The sequence below is a fragment of the Truncatella angustata genome, assembly GCF_020726525.1.
Source record: "Truncatella angustata strain MPI-SDFR-AT-0073 chromosome Unknown BKA67scaffold_2, whole genome shotgun sequence".
NCBI classification, from domain to species: domain Eukaryota; kingdom Fungi; phylum Ascomycota; class Sordariomycetes; order Amphisphaeriales; family Sporocadaceae; genus Truncatella; species Truncatella angustata.
In genome coordinates, this window is record NW_025763382.1 from 6,295,692 (window position 1) to 6,308,874 (window position 13,183).

Consider the following 13,183-nt stretch of genomic DNA (forward strand, 5'->3'; position numbering starts at 1 on the left):
GGTTGCCAAGTATATTAATCGCCGCCGTTAGTACAAATTAATGATATAACAAGATAAAAGTTACATAGTAAAAATAGTAGATACCATAATTTACTATATTATATAAATAAGCGGGAAGCTTAGAGTAAAAACGATCATTAACTGGATGAATATTTCGTGATTAACGAAAGCTATGATATTATATCGTTATAGGTTAAAACTCATTTCTATAATATTAACTCATTACCACTTGCCCCAAAGGAACTTATAGATACTCTAGCAAAAATGCCACAGCCTTTCCCACCATCTTCTTCAAGTTATTGTTATTGTTGTCCTACCTTGGGGCAGCTTTTAAAGATGTTAACGAGTGCGTCATTCCTTCGCCAATCTGGCCTATATGATTGTCAATCATAGGGTGATTACATGTTGATAACAGAATGTTCATGCTTTAGCATAAGAACCTCGACTTTTAACTCGTCGAAAAAGTCTTACAATACTTGGTTTCTTTCGCGGCTCCATTCGTTGCTTATTCTTCATAACTTCCTCAGTTGCGTTGCCCTTCGCACGGCATTTGGTGGCGGCATTGTGATCGCGTTCTCTCCTTCCAAGCTCGGTCACACTTTTACGCAGTTCTCGCGTCTTATACTCTCGGTAACAACAACACCAATATCCACCCCATATTAGCAATAACACCTATTTCAATCAATTCAATCAATGTAAATTGCAGATGGATTGATTTAAACAAAACATCAAAAGAGGTTAATTGATTTATTCGAGAAAAGGCGGATTAAGTTGATCACTATATTCATTCGATTGATTGCGAAGCCTGCATACAAGAGGAGAAATATCTGATTGGTGAAATTGTTTATACGACACAAATCCAGTCCCCGCGACATATGGTATCGTTCCGGATATGTTCCCCAATTCTGGACCGTCGATTACAAGCACCCACAATGGATGTGTGAGTGATTTGAAAGAGAGCAGTCTTGGGGACCAGATGCCGCTCTAGGATGACCTTTCCAAGGAACTGAAATCAAATGGTGTCATAGTGATTCAGAATCAGATTCTGCCCTAGAGGTCGTGTTGGTGGACTAGTTCCAGCTCGAAGCATACCTCCATTCCTTTGGCTTGTCATAGTGGAGCGGTGGTATGCCAAGACCAAGTACCGGGGGAGTCCATCGCATGACAGATTTGCCGTTCACCATTCCTGAACAATGTTACGATGGCTCGGGGCTCTTGCTAAATGTGTAACAAATTTTTTTTCATATACACGTGGATTGTCAACATAGCTCAAATTAGCACCTTGTAATAGTTTTCCACTCTGTGAACTTTCCTCCGATGAGGCAATAGTTCGGTGGGGTAGTGCCAAGGCTATATGAAATCAGCGCTACGACAGAGTCAGAATGACGAGATCGTTAGCATATTCCGAGCCAGCCCTACCAGCAGCTTTGTAATCTTACTATAATAATCAACATTTACTTTGGCGGAACGATTACTCCTTATCCGTGAACCTGAACTGCGGACCTCAACTGCCAAGCACGAGCGGATACGTAGAATATTGCGCAACATGAATGTCTGGTCAGCTTCCAGCCTTAACCTTATCTCGCCTGTAACGTATAGATCCGGTATTACCCGCCGCTTCCTTTACTAATCGTTTCCACATGCTTCTAATGTGACCCATATACAATCATGTTGTCAAGTTTAGCAGCTTGTTCACTGGCTCCTCGTCGTGAAAACCGATTGTATCGCAAGAGCAATTTGTGACTAAGCCAGCACACCAGCTTTGGTGGCCAGGCTGTACAGTCTGAGGCGTGTAGGGTGGGACATCTCGGTAGACAACATCGAAGCCAGAAAAAGCTTGATATTAATACAGCCAGCTCATCATCTTCGTGATATTGGCATCCTTGGAGACGCGTTCGTGGTTTATAGTTTGCTGGGATATACTTCGATGCATCGCATAGCCAATACTCAGTTGGCTTCAATCCAACAAGGGACACTACTGTCGGTCCTTTAGCGCACTGGATGATTCATCCGCCGTAAGGCTGAAAAGACCCAGTGTGACTAGCAAGCGTGAACCTTTTTGGTACTGAAGCCGTTGGCTAAAGTACTATTGTAAGCATGAGCTCTATAATCCAGGCCTGAACCTAAGATAAAGGAGTAAGCCCGCACTTGTTGACCTATAACCTAATCAGTGAAGAGATCATGCCGATTTGCCAAGAACATGCGGCGGTAGGTAGATATATAGACGCTTTAGAGAGACTTGGACATTGAGAAGATGAATTCTGGAACGAGCTGACCAGGGGTTTATCGTGTCTTGGCTGGTAGGCACGGCCTTGAACCTTAAGCCATGACAACTTATTACATGTAAACACTATTCGACCTATCTTTAGCCTGTAGTATCCTGTAGCGACGTAATTATAAGTATATAATAATGTCTAGGTATTAATTAGGGCGTATTCTTTATTTTATGGGAATATTTGTTGTCTATTACTACTCTTATTGTTCTCACTAGTATGCGAAATTTCTATTGTAGAAGAAACATTAGAGTACGTTAAGCGAGCTTGATTCTTAGCCAGTGGGAAGTATGAGAATTATTCTATTATACTTTTCTTTCTCTCTTCCTAGTGGTAGTCACTAGTTTATAAGCTCCTATTTCGGCGTCTAACTCAAATTGAATTTACATAGTATGTATAGCAAAGCTTATTAGAATCGCCTAGAGTGAGGGTGATTACCTAATTAAAAGGATAAGCAGGATGAATTTCGACCTCCTACTTATAGATCTCCTAGCATCACATGTGATATTACGTAGATGCCTTCAGTTTGGAAACGTCAGCTGGCCTTATCAATTATGTATTGGATCGTGTATATGTAATGGCACTGATAAATGGCTAAGCGGTTGACTTGACGTATCTAATTGTCTTTCGATAAGGATTGATCTTGGGGTTTAATGTTTGATCTGCATGTGACATACACTAGTGCTGCTGCACCCGCCTGTCTTTGGTGCATTTCATCCCTTTAAGACTCTTATTCGAACAGATCCTGGTTGTAGCGGCCGGAGAAAAGTGACTGGACGTTAATTTCTTTTGTATCGAGATGGAGGATGCTTGGACTATTAGCCTGAAAGCCCTTGTTTCCGTTTACCTTAAAGTCTATAACTACCTCTCGGCTTTTGAATCCCATCTGCGTTCCCCTTCGACCACTCCTTCCCTCAGCTTCAATAACACAACTCCCTCTCAGAAGACTATATTAAGCCTTTATACCATGCGCTTCTTCCTCGCTCCTCTCATCCTCGCAGGCCACTTCCTCTGAGTTTAAGCCGCGCCTGCTACGGATTCTAATGATTTAACCGGCACGTTACTTAGCTAATCCGTAATAACTCTACCTCCTTTAAATACTCAAATAGGCACACGATCAATATTGGATACTAAGTCTATCATTCCCGCTAAGGCTGGAGACAATGATACTGTGCTTACAGCTGGTACATCGTAACTGAAATTAATTTCACACCTCTATCGCAGAGTTCTAAGCTGACCCCTATAGAGTGCCACTATTGTGATAGTCCCTGCGCTGGGTACTACTGCTGTGATTCCTGTTGCGTGTGGTATACCAACCTCCTCTATTACGGCTGTGTTGTTTGAAATAATTCTGCGTCTCGTCACTAAGGCGACTTACCCATTCTTCTTGGGAATTCGCGGTGAAGAGGAAGGGAAGAAAACGGTAAAGTGAGTCAGGATGTCTTTGAACATACTGAGTATTTGTAGCTAGATTCAACATCGAGGCAATTTGATTCACTATTATGAAATATAACAGGATCATCCTGTTTTTGTGAGGATTCTTCCAAAATCTAGTGACCGGAATGGATCATATGAGATTGTGAATTACCAGTTTTCGGTCGCCGTTCGACGTGTCTAGTAAGCTTTGTTAGAAAATTGGGTAGAATCTGATACGCAGAGTAGTATAACCAATAAATGGTAATGAACCGTATTGTCAGGGCGATCGAACCAAACAGAAAACCTTTAGGAAAGCCTGAGCTCAACTTCTATACACTCAGCCGGCTTTGTGTTGTCTACAAAAACTCGAATAACGCTCGTCTCTACAGTCTTCATACTGTTGACAGCAGTCTTGCGGAAGAGTCCAAGTTTGTCGGCAATGGCTTATTCGGAGCAGTCTCGCTCGAGCTGGCCAAGGACAAGACGGAACTAATTGTCAATTTATACCCGACGTCCCCAGCCATTGGTGTGACGATGAACAACCAGGCTTGAGTTGATGATAGTGCCCAGAAGTCCTTTGCACTGTAATTGGCCTTCAAAGCCAATGCTAGCGTGGGAACTGAAAGAGCCACTGTTAGTCCACAATTGGAAGCGGGACCAAACCGAACCCTTGTCCGAACAGGAGCCCAAATTGATCCTAGGGAAAAGAGAAAGACAAGGCGAAGGAGGATGAAGACTTCTTGAAATATACTTGCGACGTGGATCTCCCCGCCTAGAACCTTTCTTTCATTGGAGCAGCTTAGCCTGCAGCACAACAAGGCGCTGCTTCTGGAACCCTTTCGCCTCTAACCATCTCCACCCCCTTTCTGAATGCACCCCCTTCCCGAACGCCGAAATTAAAGAACTCCGATACAGGTCTACTTGCAGAATTTTCAACCACAACACCATTCTTTATCAGAATCGTTAGATTTCTTCACCATGCCTAGAGGAAGTGAACGCGACATTCAATAGGCAATTGATTTTGTTCAAAACGGTGAATTTCAGAACCGCGCAGCACGTGGTTTCGGGATAGCACCTTCGACGCTGTCTGGACGGCTCCATGGTGCACAACCTCACTCCCATGGCCACGAAAGTGACCAAAAGCTCTCAAATCTACAAGAGAGTGAGTTTCAGGACTGGATCTTACACGAGGAACTGTGTGGAAGAGCTCCGACGAAGGTTATGGTTCGAGAATTCGCGCAAGATATCGCGTCAGGTCTCGGAGCTATCGAAGGCCAGGCTTTACTCGGTCAGAACTGGGTGAATAAGTTCTTGAAACGCCATCTACGGCTTAAAACTAAAATCGGACGAGTTATTGATGCCGATCGAATGAGAGGCGTGAATCAGAACTCAATCGAGCAGTTTTACTATCTTGTAGCACGTGTCAGAACTGGGTATAATATTCAGCCTGAAGATATATATAATATGGATGAGACTGGAGTTCAAGAAGGAGAATCCTGTAACCAAGTGGTCATAGGATCTTCGGCTTCACGTCGGGCACGTATTCAGAAGTCTACAGCTACTGGCTGGGTCACCATTCTACACTATATCAGCGCTTTGGGTCGTCATGGCACGATGGGCTTTATATTCAAAGGCACGGAGGTTCAAGCACAGTGGTTTCCCCATCATCTTGAGGAATCAGAGTACACAGCATCTTCCAAAGGTTGTACTAGTAGTTCAATAGCTATTCAATGGCTGGAAACGATCTTTGGACCCGAAACAAGACCAAAGGAGTGGACTTATCGTCCGAAGCCGTGGCGGATGCTCATTATAGATGGTCATCGAAGCCATATATCACCACGGTTCATGCTATCAGCGTTCAGGATGAGGATAGCCCTCGTATATTTACCAGCGCATACTAGCGAAGCAACTCAACCGCTAGATGTAACGTGCTTTTCATCGTTGAAATCGCACTTCCATACAGAGCTTCAGAAGTACCAAGGCATGAAGGCATCCGGTCCTATTCAAAAGCAAAGAATGCTTGAAGCATATCACAAAGCTGCAGAGCTATCCTTCACGGAAAAGATCATTCAACATGGATGGGAAAAGAGTGGTATTTGGCCGTTGAATTTCTCGATAGTACTAGATAACCCGGACCTCTTCCCTCCGATACTTATACCATCGCCGAAAACACCATCATCGAAGTCAACAGCCGTAGAAACCAGCTTCGGGACACCACAGAATTCGAAGCAATTAAGGGACCAAATACGGGAGCTTCATCGGAAATACCCGTCGATACCTCGGGATATATCATCGGTACTCAAGAAAGCCACCAAAACCATCGACTTGATGACCGTTGAACTAGCAACCATGCGTCGCGATAACTTCAGATTAGGTACTGAACTAGATAGCCATAAGCCTGATAAACGTCAAGCAATAGAAAAAGACCCGAATAAGGTCTTTGCTTCGATCGCTGACATCAGACCAGCGCAAGAGAAGCTGAAGAAGAGGATACGTGAAATGCCGATCGCAGAGCAAGTCCCAATTGATTCATTTCTTGAAATGACTCCAAAAACACGAAAAAGGACACGAAATACATTAGATGGCTAACTAGATTCAATTGATTTACTATTGTTTTGGTGTAAAATGATTGAGCGTGATTGTTACGTTCGTGGAATTAGTGTCGGAATTGGCGTTCGGGAAGGGGGTGCATTCAGAAAGGGGGTGGAGATGGTTAGCTCTCTAGCATCCCCGAGTAAATAAAAACAAGAAGCGTATGCCTCTCTCACCAAATTCTTTATCTACGCCAGCTGTAGGAGATAAGCGTACCTACTACGATCCCTTCGAGCAGGATGTCTTCAAAAAGCGTGCTATCGAAATCCAAAATCAAGCGCAGGCTGTACGTATCACGGGGGGGAGGGACGAATACGCTGCTTGGTGTGCTAACGAGTCACAACAGATGGTATATTGCCATGGCCCCTTGCAGTACTGGCATAGTCTTCGCTTCAAATACCCTCGTTTATCAGAAATAGCCCTAGAGTTTCTCACCGTTCAGCCTATGAGCGCTGAGTGTGAGAGACTCTTTTCGGCCGCGAGGAAGATGATGACGAATCAGAGGCTTTCCCTAGATGCCATGATAGTTGGTATATGCCAGGTCCTGCGCTCATGGTATCGGTCTGGCCTCATCCCGAAGCTCGACACGGGACTAGTTGAGTTGGCTGAGAGGGAGGCTATAGATGCCCTCATGTTGATCCCCGAAGAGGGTGGGCAACAGAAGAATGCGGCCACGGCGTGACTAGATGAACCAGAGGATGAAATTGGCCCTGGGGAGGCACCGGAGAAGTCGTTGATACACCAGAATAAACCCACAGACCCACCATCGTGGGTTTCGTGGGTTTGCGGACCACAAAACCACCGACCACACCCTATCACGGAAGACTCAACAGAGCAGCACGAATACAGAGAAATCGATTATCATAGGCAAAAACTCAGGGGACTTCGGGTATGCCTTGCTGGATTTGAGGCAAAGGATGTAACAGCCCTAGTGTGCCGCGCTTTCGCCAGCGAGCCGGCCCCGAGTTACCAATCAGGAAAAAATGTCGAGAGTGGCTTCAGATGGGGACGTTGACACAGAGACTGCAGTGGCCATATAAACACAGCCAATGCTGCTTGGGAGAAAGACGCCATTCCATGAATTGTCTATAGGAGCTTTTGTTTTATTTATTTATATAAACTATAGCAGTAAAGATTGAGAAATCTTTAAGGCAGACGTAACATAGTGGGAATGCTGATAATAGGACACCGCTTTTTTAACATACATTTAAAACTCCTAATCATCTTCTCCTTGCAGGTGTTCGCTGTTGATGCCCTTTATGCGCCTATCCTGTTCGACTAAGTCAAGATTTAGAGGCAAGCCACATCTGGAGGACGATAAACTAGCCGTGGGTATGCGCATCTTGACTGTGTCTATGCGCTGTGGAAATTATCTTACTTATACCGCTTTGAAAACAATACCGCTAAAGCGATTGAGACTTGCAATATTGCCCTAGAATGGGCTCAAGTACGGCTCACGCGAGAACATCCTATTAGTCAGAAGACTGAAAGATTACTTGACGAGCTAGGAGGCGTACTACCCAGCCCGACAAGTCCAGAACTGCGCGCCGATTGGAGAGGAGGACTTTGAAGGCAGAATACAACATTATGATGGCCTATTGATCTTGTACATCTCTGAATTGGTGGGACGTTGTAAAGTTTTACTTGAAAGGTTTAGTCTCAGACGATAGAAGCATCATGGCACGCATTCTTTTGGAGGGCTGTTGATTGTACAGTGGTTAATTATCTGGCATTATCTACCTACCATTCCCAACAACACACACATTCATACTGAGCTGAAAGACGCGAACTTGGCCATGTTTGATATCTACACATGGCCAAGAACAAAAAGACTAGTAGAAGATTCCTAAGAGCTGACACAATTTTTTTTCCTAACAATCGATATTCTACTTCACGTTATTTTTTCCCAAGAGGAACATCGTTGGCCTCTGCCTTCAGCCCCCTCAATTCCTCCCATTCGTCCATGAGCATGCCGAAATCAATGATATCCCAATACTTTCTGTTCATGAAAAATGCATGCCGCTTGACACCCTCGCGCTTGAACCCAATACTCTCGTACAATGCTGCTGCCCTGTCATTATACGATGCAGTCCCAATCTCTACCTTGTTCATATCGCCAAAGTTGAAAGCCCAGTCGAGCGCCCAGTTTATAGCCTCTCTCCCATATCCTTTGTTTTGGTATTCATCTGCGATTTGCAGGCCAATGCCAGTACGCCTTTTGAAGGTGTCGATGGCATATTTCGAGAGGCAAATCATGCCAATGATCGTGCTTCCATCGTCTTTCACATCTTTTTCCTGTGCCTTATCAGCTGGGTCGGAGTCCACACCCTCCGCCTTCTTTGGGGGCGGTAGGCAAATGAAGACTGCGACCAGGGCTCTGGACAATATCTGCTCCCAATCTTTCTTGAAATTCCTTTGCGAGGGTGGCACGAATGTCGCAAGATTGGCCAAGCCCACATTGACTGGATTGTTCCAAAGGTTCTTCCACATCCAATCTCTGTCTGCCTCTGTATCTTCCATGCTCCGGTAGACCAGACGTTCGGATTTGAAGGCGCCCGCGAACACGGCTGACATAGATTCCATAGCCATCTCGTCTCAAATCTTGAACACCTGCAAGTCCCCGTTTAAGAAGGTGCTGAGCAGGGTAAGTAAGCAAGCTACGTATGGATGAAATGGAACAGTCCTTGGAGAAGCACTGTTGTGAGCGTAAAAGTTGCGGGAGAACTCAACGACCAAGCTCCTCCCTGTGGCGTCTTACCAACTTATACTTATACTATTGAGAGGCCCGCATAGGCGATCAGCACCTTCCTAAATCAGAGTCAATATTTGCGACTCAGTTATGTTTGCTTCAGTGACTCACCGCTGCACGAGGGTGGTGATACGAATCAAGCGATGCACTAATCACTCTCTCTGTATCATACAAAACAGTTTGGGGATCAGCATCCGCAAGCTCGTAGCCGTATGCCAGTTGGACCGTTTTCGGATGCGACCACGAGCTGACATGCAGTCAGTATGACAAGACCCTGTCAGCATGCTTTCTCGGCAGGGAATCTGTAACACCAAAAAGTGTCTAGCCTACCTGTTTCATACTCGAAATATCATATAGTCACTACATAACCTTACGACAACGCACAGTCCCCGGATGATATCATACTAAACGAAGTTACGACAGCAGAATCACCACCGATTAGACCAGAACTCTTACGCGACGAGAGCTGTTCGAATATTCCCAAAGCGCCCGGTTTCAGACTACCCACCAGATTTGTGGAGATGAGCTTGTTACCGGCCCACAAGTAATTCATTCTAATTTTTTTCAATTTGAGGACCACTTCCCGCTACTAGCCATGAATTGGCTTCCTGGCTCACCATGGGTCTGCTTCTGATTTGTGTCGGTTGCCGAACGACTGTATTGCCATTTTCAGCCGCTTGTGAATTGTCGCTATTTCCACTTCGACCGAATCAGGTATAACCTTGGTCACTTTCGGTCGAGTCAGTGTACAGAGTCGCGTAACCGCTTTTAACTCAAAGAGAAGCCGATCAATGTGTTCGCCTACCGTAAGCCCGCCATGACTGAACAGAGTGCTATTACCGGCTGATTAACCCCGGCTTAAAGCGTCTCAAGATGGGAACTCATAATTTGCTAGCTTCGTCTACAAATACGAGGTCATGTGCAGTTACGATATGTGCGTTCGGGAAACCTTGCTTGTTTGAATCATCTTGATCTGTGCATTTGATTAAATATGTGTTTATTCTACCTAGAAATATATGGGTCCGTGAATCCTTCAGGACTGTCAATAACGAATACAATGGACGCGCTAGCCAGGTCTCGCAGGATGAATGATGTTAGTGGCTCCATAGCCCCAGTATTTTATGATGTACTGTAAATTGGATGGACGATAGATGTCAGCACTGCCGATCTACTAGATCTCTTCTGGCAATCTACTACATGTAATGTTATGAAACTTGGTTGGGCTTTTAGATGTGGGTCATTTGCTGTTATAACTGGAAATCACTGGAGCGTCACTGTCTTGTTGCTCCAGTATTCGCTCCAGAAAAGCTAGAATACACAGGGTTCTTTCGGTCAATATTCGAGCCAAAATCTATTATCGGAGATAGCTATGGTCTCGTTCTGTTATTATATTACAATCATAACCTTCTTTTGCACTGCACGGTCCACGCTCAGATGGTGTACAAAGAACTTCAACATACGTGGGCAAGGACTATTAGACCTAATCGAAGCTGCTAGTTCAGCCATCTCTCCTAGATATTGACAAACGCATGGCCGTGACAACAACAGCGGAGCTTATGAATGACCGTCTATAACTTTGAATAGATGCCAGATCGGTCCGATGATCTGATAATCTATAACCTTACGAGCCACTGCAAACTTTTTCATATCGAAGTCAGTCCAGATCGGCGGTCAATCGATGGTACTAGAGCAGGCTTTGCGCAGCTGGATGCAGAACCTGACATACAGCCATCATTACCTAGGTGTCGTGCAAGAGCTGTTCCACTAACGTGTGTGGCTCGTTTTTGTCGTTTCTATATCATCTTTAAGCCTCTCACCTCCACACTAGGTTTTGCGTGGCTTACATAATCCGGAACGCCTCGGGTGTGGCAGCCAGAATGATACCTTCGCCAAGGCCAAGAGCACCTATTTCACCTTTTTCGAAACCTTTGGTCAGAATGTTCCACATGCGGGTTAACCGAAGATTGACCTCTAAACTCTTCTTGTAGCTAAACTTCACCTCCAAGCTTACATCAGGCCATGTTTGCATAACGATTATATTATCGGGTTGCAAAACCACAAATGATATAATGGGCTGGGTTATGCTAACAAGATATGCTAGCCGCAAAGAGAAGACTATAGAGATAGACCTTTAGAGTATACTGAGCAATAGAGATTCACAAGTGTAGTCGTCAAAGCTTAAGCTTCACCTATGGGTAAGATAGATGCTTAGATGATCACTAAAGTAATGACTGTCTATGTAGAGCAGGAAACCTAATCTTTATTATATCTATTCATTCCTTCATTGATACTTCTTGGAGCGTTGGGAGCGCAATGCTTCTGTCGCTCCTAGAGTCGTATGAAGCGCCGTCCCTGTGTTGCTCCTAAGTCACGTGACCCAGGGTCCTGTGCTTTCTTTGTCTAATAGAATCTTAGTAGTGGTGATTGGTTGCCCTATGCTTCTTCTCTCCACTTCAGGCCTGGTTCCTGGCCTTCGTTCGTAACAGTTTGCTTAATGTGCTTTTTAAGTGCCCTGTTTTCTTGCACTTCCGCCAAGGAAACCGCCGCCCGGTCTCTCCTTCATCCGCTTGGTTAGTTGTTCGAAGCCTTGTAGCTTGCAGTATTGCGCCACAGCGCGCCGCAGGGTTGGAGTGTATCGGCTTACTTGTTAGTCAGTGCGTAGCTATCTATTCCATCGCGATGCCATATAGGTTTATTTGTTGGTAGTTGGTGGGTTACAAACTGTTATTAGTATTAGCCAAGCTTTGGAGTCGATGGTACCAGCCCTTTTCTATTGCCTGGCGTAGTGGTCGGCATCCCGGTTAACGTGTAACAGACTTGACCTTTAAATGTAGCACGAGCGTTGGCGCGTATCTGTACTGGCTAGCATTTGCTTGGGCAAGTCGAGCTCTTTGCACACATGTTAATCGTATCGTAACGCTTTTAATTGAGTAGGTAGTATCGATGATGCTTGTTGTTTGTTGCCACTTTCCTCGACTACTTCGGGAAAGAATATGGACGAGGTTAACAGCAATGATTTGCCATTTTTTATATAGTACTGCTAAGCATATCAAGACATGAGAAGAAGCTAGGTCGTTATTATCACATATTCCGTGTCTCGCTTTAGGGGCGTTATTAGTACAAGAGTTAGAAAAGATTCTACGTGCATGCTTGTTTTATTCTAGGAAGCGATATTCTTATCGTAAACTAGGCCCTAAATATATATAGAAGGCTTGCTCGTAGCTTATCGAATAAATCCAATTTAGGTAATGGATATGCTAAATGTCCGTATTAATGCGCTATTGTTCTAGGGAGATATTATTATCGATAATCCTCGAGCGACGTACTAATTACGGTTGGAGAGGCCACTTTGTGACTACAACTGGTTGTTTAACTTTAACGGCTCTCAAAATAAAGAGCTCTAGCCTTATACGTGAGAAGGATTGGCTTTGGAGACTGATGGACCGCTATAATCATTTCATCTCATTCTCTCGACTTGTACAGTAGAAAATGTTGTTGAATAGTACAAAATACTCATGTTAATGATTGAAAGCTCGACTTTTAAACGATTGGTCTTGTGCCGCGGTGTAACTTGAGAGACCAGGGCTGCTTCTGTCCTTGGAAGTATTCCCCTACGCTACACGTCACGCTATATGAGGAGCTAGGTCCGTATCATGTCTGCCACATTCGAAGCAGAACTAATATGGTCGCAAGGTCTGGTCCCAGTCCCCTAATCACATATTACACTACTGCTTTCTAAAAGCCTGAATTATCACTTCTGGTTCTGGCTGTACAGTACGGTATACGGTCTTGCAAGGTAACCTGCAAAGTGTGACGACTTCGTCTCATTTCAGTCTGTCTTCATCCTCGCTAAGAACGCTCAAATCAGCCGCCACGCAAACGTTACCTCCTGGTTTCGAATATGTCTCCACTGATGACGCCCTGGCTAACACCGTCCATTGCTTGATGCTGGCCGAGGAAGGTGGGGATTAGACCTCCCCTAATGAGATTTGCTTGGAGCTGAAATACTTCCGTTATGGTCTCTCCAGGCCGCCCTGAGCTTATCTTGCGAGGTGCAACGATGTTCTCGTCCAAAGCATTCATTGGAAACCCGGCTGCCCTGAGTTCATCCATTGACGGTATTGGAAGGGCGTGATTGAAAAATCTAGTCTGA

At 44.8% G+C, this 13,183-nt stretch overlaps 3 protein-coding genes across 3 annotated transcripts; 1 reads left to right on the forward strand and 2 right to left on the reverse strand.

Moving 5' to 3' along the window:
* Window positions 1-351: 351 nt before the first annotated feature.
* On the reverse strand, window positions 352-1,293 carry BKA67DRAFT_644040 (uncharacterized protein; the record flags this gene model as incomplete). The annotated part of the gene is made up of 4 exons (XM_046105835.1): window positions 1,093-1,293; window positions 814-905; window positions 472-672; window positions 352-372 (listed from the first exon to the last, which is right to left on the reverse strand). The coding sequence occupies exons 1-4, from the start codon at window positions 1,112-1,114 to the stop codon at window positions 352-354; spliced, it is 336 nt and encodes a 111-aa protein (XP_045962393.1). The 5' UTR covers window positions 1,115-1,293.
* A 2,143-nt stretch (window positions 1,294-3,436) lies between these two features.
* BKA67DRAFT_533331 (uncharacterized protein) lies at window positions 3,437-4,241 on the forward strand (the record flags this gene model as incomplete). The annotated part of the gene is made up of 4 exons (XM_046099680.1): window positions 3,437-3,457; window positions 3,520-3,696; window positions 3,790-3,890; window positions 4,079-4,241. 4 exons carry the CDS (start codon window positions 3,437-3,439, stop codon window positions 4,239-4,241), a joined length of 462 nt encoding a protein of 153 aa, XP_045962394.1.
* A 3,936-nt stretch (window positions 4,242-8,177) lies between these two features.
* BKA67DRAFT_513623 (acyl-CoA N-acyltransferase) lies at window positions 8,178-8,864 on the reverse strand (the record flags this gene model as incomplete). The annotated part of the gene is made up of 1 exon (XM_046097585.1): window positions 8,178-8,864. The coding sequence occupies one exon, from the start codon at window positions 8,862-8,864 to the stop codon at window positions 8,178-8,180; it is 687 nt and encodes a 228-aa protein (XP_045962395.1).
* Window positions 8,865-13,183: the final 4,319 nt, after the last annotated feature.